This window comes from Magnolia sinica, chromosome 4 (genome assembly GCF_029962835.1).
Source record: "Magnolia sinica isolate HGM2019 chromosome 4, MsV1, whole genome shotgun sequence".
In the NCBI taxonomy this organism is placed as follows: Eukaryota; Viridiplantae; Streptophyta; class Magnoliopsida; order Magnoliales; family Magnoliaceae; genus Magnolia; species Magnolia sinica.
The window spans coordinates 13,021,575-13,031,582 of record NC_080576.1 but is presented as its reverse complement, the minus strand read 5'-3'; the positions used below and the strand labels follow the sequence as shown (position 1 = coordinate 13,031,582).

The window sequence follows — 10,008 nt, the reverse complement described above, 5'->3', positions numbered from 1 at the left end:
TAAAATGATCTCACAGAACGGATGAACGGGGTAGATTTCTCAAAAACATCAAGTTGAGCCCCACCTAGGTTTCCGGCGCAGGAACTTCCTCCGAAAGGTTTCGCAGGAAATCCGCGTCCAGCAAAAACCAAAAAGTACTCGTTGAACGGGCGTGAATGTCCACAGCTGGAGTGCCACGTCAGCGTCTACGGTCCACTCCAGCGAAATCCTCTGATATAAAAAGCCCTCTTCCCGCTCTCGCGTCAAACTCATCCAACTGCCAAGTTATTAGCCGTTAGAGAATTTTTGAGAGAGAGACGGAGAAAAGCAAATGGCAGAAGTTCCACCACACCAGAAAATCTCCAAGCAACCCAAAAGAAAAGGAAATCCTGCTGAAGTAGGAGAATCGAGCAAAGTCTATAATGGTCATGGCCCCTCACCAGAGGAAGAGACGGCCATTATGGTCTCCACATTCGCTTATGTATTATTCGAAGGTAAAGGTGGCAGCAAAGGAGGCCAAGACTCCGCATTTCCTCTCCTTGAAAGTTCTGCAGTTTCTTCAATTCCATCCGCTTCCACGCAGACTCAGCCTGTATTGATCGCACCCGGTGCAGACAAGGAAGAGAAGAAGAAGAAATATCGAGGCGTCCGACAGAGGCCGTGGGGAAAATGGGTGGCTGAGATTAGGAACCGTACCAAAGGGGCTAGAGACTGGCTTGGGACATTTGAAACGCCAGAGGATGCTGCTCGAGCCTACGATAAAGCAGCGATCAGATTACATGGGCCCCGCGCAAAGCTTAATTTCCCATCTCTAGAAGACCCTCCAGATGACCGCACCACCTTTGAACAAGAACAACAGCAGCAATTGCAGCAGCAGCAGCAACCGCCTAATCTAGTGGGGAATACTAGTCCTGACCCACCTAATGAAGCAGTTGAAAATCGACCAGAGAATGATATGTGGAACATATTTGGAGAGGCGGAATTGGAAGACTGGTGGACCATGATGAACGATGGTGATTTCCCCAAGTGACTGAATCAACTGCTACTACTATAGCAACCGTTGATTTACTTATATTATTTCAGTTTTATTTGTTTATTTCGTTGATTGAGCTCTAACACCCGTTGTGTGCATCTCGTACAGCAATGCCCACCGTCTCGTGTCTGCGTGACATCCGCTTCGTCCATCATGTGGGCTCCTCGATGAAAGGCTGTTGTGTGGGGCCACCATGGTGTTTTTTTATTTCATCATTAGGTTTGAATCACAATAAAGAAAGGAAGATACATATAGGTGGTGAAATTCCACTAGCGTGAGTGTGTGGGGTGCATGTCGTGTGTAAAATAAATTTATTTTTATTTTTTTAAAAAAGGAAGATATATATATATATCAGACTGATTGAAAGCTCAAGTTCAGTACACCTTCTGAAATTTTTTAGGCACAATTTTAAATAGTTCCTTTTAGTTTGCTCCATGTAAGTTTTTTAGGTGGACGATCTTTATAATGTAAGGTAAAATAAGGTTTCTGACCTGATGAACGGATTGGATTTTACACATACCACATGGTAGGCCCACAAAGATATGATTATTTTTCGAACAGGTGGTATACAGGATTCTGGTACCGTTCGTTGAGTGCCATTATGTGCTTTTATGATTTGCTTTCGTGGGTTTGTACGGACACATCTTATCTCAAACTATAGTTTTAAAGTGGGCCCCGCAAGGAATCAAACATAAAAATATCTTGCTGTTTATTGTACAATGCTTGCTTCGCCTTTATACGAGTCCGAGTATAAAAAAGAAGATTCTCTTTATGTGGCACTTTCCATGGACACGTCGTCTATCGGCAGCGGATTATGTGCACCACGGCGTCACTCATCACAGTGCGTACCTAACCATAGGGCCCACAATAATAAACATATTTTACATCAACACCGTCCATCCGTTTTTCCATCTATTTTTAGTATACGGGACTAAAAATGAAGCAGATACGAATCTTCGGTGGAGCATACCACAGGATATAGTTTTGATTGACCATTAAAAACTTATTGGGAGCATAAAAGTTTCGGATCAAGGTTATATTTGTTTTTAACTTCATCCATGTTTTTGTGACCTTATCAATAGGTTGGATGGAAAATAAACATTACAAAAACATTAATCTGAGTTTAGGATGTTTTTAATGATGGGTGTTCAATTAGCAATGTTTCCTATGATATGGTGCATCTGAAAGTTGGATCTCCTTAATTATTGGATTTGTTAACTAAAATGATCTGTAAAAACGCATGGACGGCGTGGATGTAAAATATATAGATCAAGATGGTCCCCACGGTCAGGGACGTATCGTGTTTAGTGGGGCTGGGGCCACACCTAATCCACTCCCTCGTCCAGAAGGTACGCGGATTTCCTGAAAAAGTTACTGCGCTGGAATGCAAGGTGGGGTCCACCGTGATGTTTATGAGAAATCTAACCCGTCCATCCATTTTTCAAGCTCATTTTATGACTCGTAACCAAAAATTAGGAGGATCCAAAACTCAACTGGGTCATACAAGATGAAACAATGGGGAAAGGAATTCCTACCGTTAAAAACTTCCTAGGCTCCTTCTTGATGTTTATATGTCATCCAAACCGTTTATAAGGTAATTTTTAGTGGGATGAAGTAAAAACACCCAAAAATTAGGCGTATACAATACTTTGTGGCCATATAAATATTTCAACGGAGGTCACTAATTCTCCAATGTTTCCTCTCGTGTGGCCCATTTAACTCTTGAATAGACCTTATTTTTGGTAACATATTCTAAAATGATCTCAAAAAACAGATGGATGGATAGGCTTTCTCACAAACATGCTAGTGAGCCTCACACAGAATCCTCGTGCAGGAACTTCCTACGACCTTTCGCAGGAAATCCGCCGCCCTCGTCCAGAAGTCCTGCAGAAGAAGTTTGATTTAATACATCTGGATGTATTGCAAAAGGATACATCAGAACTGTAGGCATTAGATTGGGGACATTTTCAATGACTTCAAACCATTTAATTCCACCGGCCTCACCATGGATTGGGTCATTTACCAAAAAACTCTACCATTGAGATATTTCAACCTGTTTATTATTAGGAGGTTATGAAAACCATCCATATTCAATTGAAAAGTTTCAAATTATAAAAGTGACGTAGTATTCCAATATAAGAGTTTTTGTCTTTCAAGGATCCTCCATCCAAGTCGTGGCCCACCATATAAATGATTTAGATTATTAAAAGATGACTCAACTCTAAATAGCGAAGTACCGAGGTATCATATCGCGATGATGTATCCTAGCAAACCTACGGGTTATCGTTTACTGTTCATAATTTTGTGGTGGAGCGCACCGCAATCGAAAGTGATGACGATAGGAGATGCATCTGAAAATGAATATGAGTCACGAATTGGATTCGTCTTGTGGGGACAACCTTCTTGAATTATTGGGGCGGGACCCTTTGCATCAATGAGGCTGCCATGCTAATGCTACGTGTTTTTCCTAGAATTTCCAATTAGAAGTTTGTTTTGTTCATAATTTAAAAATTAAATTTAAAACTTATTCTATTAATCAAGGTTCTTAAGTGCACCAGAATTCGAGAATTCGAGGTCGTTACAATATCCTAGCCTTACATCAGATGGGACATGCAGCAAGATGATCTCGGTCAGACTAAAGCTAGCTATGTAGTATATGACTCGACGAAATCGTGAGGGTTTCAACTTCAAGGTTCTAGATTGCCCTTGTACATGCGTGGCCCACCTAATATTTAACAGATTGGTTTTTTTTTGGTTGAATCCAGTAAATGGTGTATCATATGATGTAGGGTTTAGATGCCCTACACGTGCATGTTGGCATTTATTTTTTTTATTTATTTATATTTCATCTTAACTCATTTCATTTTTTATATCATGCTCTAAAATGATCTCACATTATGGGGAGCCGTGTAGATATAATAAACACATCATTTTGGGGCCACGTAACTTTGATTTCCTTTGAACACTTCGTACAACCTGGAGCTGAGGAGCAGCTGCCCTAGTCTTCACACCGCAGGTACATGCACCAGCCGATAGCTGATGTGCATATCCACTTTCCTTCTGAAGTCTAAACACTGAATCAGAAATTTAAAAGCTAAAGCCTGTATCTAAAATCTAAAGTTGAAAAACTTGTTGGATAATTATGGTTGACGTCTGAAAATTAGATACTGAATTTGAAACAACGTGTTTGTTAACAAACATTTGAAAGTTCCGAAGTATAATAATTTAATACATTTGTCCCTATCTTCTGTTTGGAAATATTTTACATTATTAAAAAAAAATTATTAAATGAAAATAAAATTATTGTATTTAATTCAAATAAACTAAAATACTTAATAGAAAATTAAAATATCATTATTCATAAGGCCCTTAATTCCTCTTAGCGGGAAGATTGTCACCAATGTGCCGTGTAGGCTTGAACACCAATAACAACAAAACCTTCAAATAAGGCCCATGGAATTAGTGAAACAATGGCGAGATTCACTACCAAAGTGACATCACCAAGTCATGTGAGCCCACTATGATATATGTGCTTTATCTACACCGTCCATCTATTTGCAGATATAACTTTAGGGTATGAGTTAAAGAATGAGGCAGATCCAAATATGTATTTGACCCCACTACAAAAAACAGTGGAGAGATTGATGCCTACTGTTAAAACCTTTCTAAGGCTCACCATGATTTTTATTTGAAATCCAACATGTTCATAAGTTAACAAAGACATGAAAGAACGGAAAAAACAAATATCAGCTTGATCAAAAACTTTTGTGGCCAATTTAGGTTTTTAATGGTTGGTGTCACTCTCCCTACTGTTTTCTCTGGCAAGGTCCACTAGAGCTTTGGATTTGACTCATTCTTTGGACCTTTACTTAAAATTATATTTTCCAATGGATGGACGGAGTGGATATAAAACATACATCATGATGGGGCCCACATAACTTGGTGACGTTGCTTCAGTAGCCAGTCTCGCCACTCAACCTGGGATGCGGATTTCCTAGGCAAGCTTTTCGCATGAAGTTCTGGCGCAAGGATTCTCGGTGGGGTTTGCGATGTTTGCGGGAAATCAACCTATCCATCTGTTTTTGACATCATTTTAAGACATGCTAGCAAAAATGAGGAGGATCCAAAACTCAAGTGGACCATAGGAGATAAAACAGTGGGAAAAGGAATGCCCATTGTTGAAACCTTCCTAGGCTCCACCTTACTATTTATATGCGATATAAACCGTTTATAAGGTCATTTTCACTCAAATAAACTGAAAACACCAAAAAATTAGACCGTTACAAAACTTTTACGGCCATATAAATGTTTCAACAGTAGTCACTAAATCTCCATAGTTTCCTCTCGTGTGGCCCACTTGAGCTTTGGATCATCCTCATTTTTGGTCTCACGTCATAAAATTAGCTTCAAAAATGGATAAAGGGTTGGATTTCTCACAAACATCTAAGTTGGCCCACACAGAATCCTTGCATAGAAAACCTGTCAGTTTCCCATCCGTGTTGCAGAAACGGATTGACCACTCCCCTGCCACTAGCTAATGGTTGGTGGACGGTGCTATGTGGGCCCCATCATGATGTATGTGTTTCATCCATGTCGTCCATCTATGTTTCTAGATCATTTTATGGTATGAGACCAAAACTGAGGTATATCCCAATCTCAGGTGGACCACATGTACAGGAAAACAATGTTGAATGAACGTCAAACATTAAAAACTTTTTGGAGGCCATAAAAGTTTTGGATCAAGTTGATCCTTGTTTTTTTCATTCATCTGGGTCTATATGGCCTAATCAATAGATTCGATGTCAAATAAACAATACATTGGTCCTTAGGAGAATTTTAATGGTGGATATCCAATCATTATTGTTTTCCGGTGGTGTGATCCACCTAAGATTTATATTCCTCTCATTTTTAGTATCATGCCCTGAAATGATCTTTAAAAATGGATAAATGAAATGGATGAAACACATACATCATGATGAGCTCAGATAAGTGCCCCGTATTAAAAGTTAGGATGTGCATAACTCAAGTAAAAAAATCTCCCTAGGAAAGGACAATTTTGGATTAAAAAAATAATAATTATAGAGCGCATTCTCTATTCCCCATTAAGGTAGACTTCCATCATGAAAAATTTTCAACATAAAAGATTTCTTTTAGGGAAAATTTTTAACATAAAATTGTGGAGCACTTTCCTTCTTATGCATTAACCAATACTTACTAAACATGAAACATTTTCCAAATTCCACGTCGGCCTAAGCTACTCGCAACAGCAGAGCGAATTGGCTGGTGTACCACACACCATGGATGTGGCTGATGGATGCGGATTAGCTCGTGTACCACACAAAAGCTATTACCTAATGGATTGATGTTAGCAAGTTCGTGGGTCTTATCATGAGGTGTGTGTTATATCCAAATCGTCTATCCATTTGGCGGCATCGGCTTAAGACTTCAAATGAAAAATAAGACAGATCTAACTATCAAGTGGACCACGCTGCAAAAAGCAGTGGGGGATTGAACATCTACCATTGAAACTTTTAAGGGTCACGGAAGCTTTGGATCAATATGGACAAAAAAAAAATCCCTCTTCTTCCAGGTCTTTGTGATCTCATGAACAGATTGGATGGAAAATAAACGTTATGATGAGCCCTACTATTTTTTTAACAGTGAAAAACATTATCCTGCTGCTAGTTGTGTTGTGGTCCGGTTGATCTTTGGATATGATTCAAATTTTTTATATAATGCTCTAAACTGATCTCAAAAAATGGATGAACGGTGTGGATATAATAAATACATCACTGTGGGTCCCATGTAACTTTGATCTCCTTTGAACCGTTAATACAACTGGGAGCTCGAGCAGCGTCAGCACTCCTCTTCGCACGACACGTATCTACACCAGCTGGTGTGTGGTACACCAGCCACTTCCGTGGTTGATGTATTGACGTCATTAAGTTCTGTAGATCCCATCATAAGGTATGAGTTATATCCAAACCGTCCATCCACTGGGTGAGGTCGTCATAAAGGATGAGCCAAAAAAATAAGACAAATCCAAAAAGTCAAGTGGACCACACTGTAAAAAGCAGTGGAGCAGGTTGAACGCCTGCCATTGAAACCCTTTTGAGGGTTACAAGAATTTTAGATAATATGATATTTGTTTTTTTTCTCTTCATCCAGGTCTGTGTGACCTCACGAAGATGCCATTAAAAGCCGGCCATCTTCATCGTCGGACACCGTCAGTCGCTAGTTCTTGTTGAGCCTCCGATCTCGAATCCAAAACGTCCGCAGTGTGGCTCATCTGATGTCCCTCTGATAAATGATCTTTGCCAGCATTCGGAGATCAGCAGCTACACAAAAGTCCGGCGTCGAAAGCATGCTGTTTCGTGCTACAACCGGTCTAAGCATCGAGTGCAATGATCTCTCTCCTCGTGCGTTATGACTGCCCGGAATTCTTGTAAGACTCTCTGTTTGCAGCATTCCAGTCTTGACGTGAATCAGCAAAAGAGATTGAGAAAAGAAAATTAGAAAGGAGAGAGAAAATCGGCGCCGAATTCCTGCACTGAGTCGTCTCGGATTTGAGTCGCTGAAGCCAGGGGTGTATTAGATCCGGTGGGGGGTCATTTCCAGCCCAGCAACTTTCTGGAAGTAACTAAGGGGTCGTTTGAATGCCCTTGCAGAGGGATTACAGTAATTCGATTACATGGACCGTTTAGATGCATGTATTTGCCTATAAAGGCTGTACAAGATTACAACTTTTACCCGTGATATGCATTACATGTAAAGACTTTACAGCTAAAAAGTCATTATACATAGTGGAACATAATTATTGATATACATTCATGATATGTGGGGCCCACTGTATTATGTATGGTACATCTAATCTATCCATCATATGTTTCCCTTGATGCTCTCATATAGATCGAAAAAATAGCTTGTTGATTATCAAATGGACCACATGATGGAAGGATGGAACGTCCACCATTAAAAACCTCCAAATTGCATTTGGGGCCTAGTGTGATGGGTGGAGGACAACCAATCCTTCTAATGTGTGCATGATTGAATGCTTTCTTAGAACCTATAAAATAAAAAAAATAAAAATAAAATCAAGTTCTTGTGTGATTTGCAGATTTTGGAAGGTTATACCACCCAAGCTCATGGTATGAATACTTATTTTATACTTTGTAAGCACTTTACACACTAACCAAACACACAATTTGTTAACCCGTGAACATATTACCACTTAAAAGCCTAACGGAATAGCATGTAAATTGTTTACACTTGAAACTCTTTTCGAGTGTAATGTGTTTACAACTTAAAACTTTGCAAGCATCCAAATGACAAGAGGAGAAAGAAAGAGAAAATGACAGAGAAGGAAGAAATTCACTAAGTCGAGTGATCTGGATTGAGTCCAGTTCCCTGCTGGATGAAATTTCTGGTAGAAAAGAAAGAGGAAGAAAGCAAGGAGTGTTGAGGGTCAAATATTGCATATCAGACCCAGTTGTTACCTGGATTTATAAACATAGTATTGTTTAACGGCCTGATTTAATCATGTTTGTGATGCAAAGTGTATTTACGAGCATGGACTGAAAAAGGATGCTTAAAGCATGGATTTAATGCTCTGATGACACCAAAGCATGGGATGGACCCCAGGAGACCAAGATCGACTGATTTACACGCCAGGGATCCAAGAAAATCGAGAAGTGGCCCAACGGACAGATCAGCCCCTTTAATCATTATGTGGGGCCCGCCTGATATCTGGATATGCTTCAAAATTGTTCTAGACAGCTTAAATGAGGCAATAAAATGGATGGACGGCACATATTTCTCTCGAATATCACGATGGATCCTTATGTACATTGCATGTACATAGGACACATGTGCATGAGAAGTGCACCGGACGGAGACTCCGGTCAAACGCAGGTCTGACCGAAGTTTGTGTTTTGAAAGGAAACAGCGTCCGACGCTGTTCCGCCGGGCAATTTCTGGTGGGACTCCACAGCACCGGACGGGGGCACAGAGTCGACTTGCGGCGACTCTGTTTGCAACTTGAAGCTGCGGTCGTCTCTGGTGGGCCACCATCATCGAACCTCACGTTGATCCAAGCCATTCGGATGGAGTAGGAGCGAAAACCGACCGTGCAGTGGAGTTTTCTCAAAGAAATCCGCGGTAAACATCACCGAACACGTCCTTCTTTCAGCTGCGAAATCTTTGCTGCGTAGGCTCTTTCTGGGTAAACAGGGAGTCCGACTCCGTTACAAACTGGCTGCGGAAGGACTGTTTATGCAAGCTATTTCTGGTGGGACTCCACACGGGAACGTGGAAGCAGCGGCTCGGTTTTGGGGCGCTCTGCTGGACGTGGCTGAAGACAGGAGGGTGGGGCTTAGCTTTGAAGGAAGGAAGAAAAGGATCAAAAAGGCGAGGGACAGAAAGACAAGAGGCTCGGTTTTGAAGGCTTGAACGTAAACCTGGAAATTTCTGGCTAAACCTCTTAGAAAAGAAGCTTGTAGTCCGAAAAACTTTGCTTGAGCCTAAGATGGGAAGTTCAAATTAAAAAGGAAGGAGAAATTACAAAATGATTTTGAGTATTTCTTTTTCCCCTTTTTATGTTTATGAAGTCAGTTCATCAACGGATGGAATCCTTCCTAACCTTGATACATTGTTGATTGGTTGGTAATTAGATCCTGTTGTTTGCTTTGTCTCCGGGGATTGAGTCCAGTTCCCTGATTCTGGATGAAATTCCGAATCTGTTTCCCTTCCTCTAATTCCTTAAAGTTAAATTCTATTTGGTTAGATCACATCTTAATCTAGTTTTAGTTCAAGTTACTTTCAAATTCGTTAAGTTTATTACTACATCACAACCCTACACTTGGGGAGTGAACAAGGAGAAAAGAGAAAAAGAGAGAAGAAAGAAGAAAGTGAGTTCTACATTAACTCGCTGAGTCAGTGAGTTCGGACTGTGTTTGAGTCCAGTAGGACTAGAAAATTCTTGTTTTGGGCTGAGAACC

The 10,008-nt window shown here is 40.4% G+C and overlaps 1 protein-coding gene across 1 annotated transcript; it reads left to right on the top strand.

Annotated features, from left to right (window-relative positions):
* The first annotated feature begins 258 nt into the window (after positions 1-258).
* LOC131244033 (uncharacterized) lies at positions 259-9,460 on the top strand. Its single transcript, XM_058243700.1, has 3 exons — positions 259-992; positions 1,121-1,286; positions 9,223-9,460. Exons 1-3 carry the CDS (start codon positions 311-313, stop codon positions 9,458-9,460), a joined length of 1,086 nt encoding a protein of 361 aa, XP_058099683.1. The 5' UTR covers positions 259-310.
* The last annotated feature ends 548 nt before the right edge of the window (positions 9,461-10,008 follow it).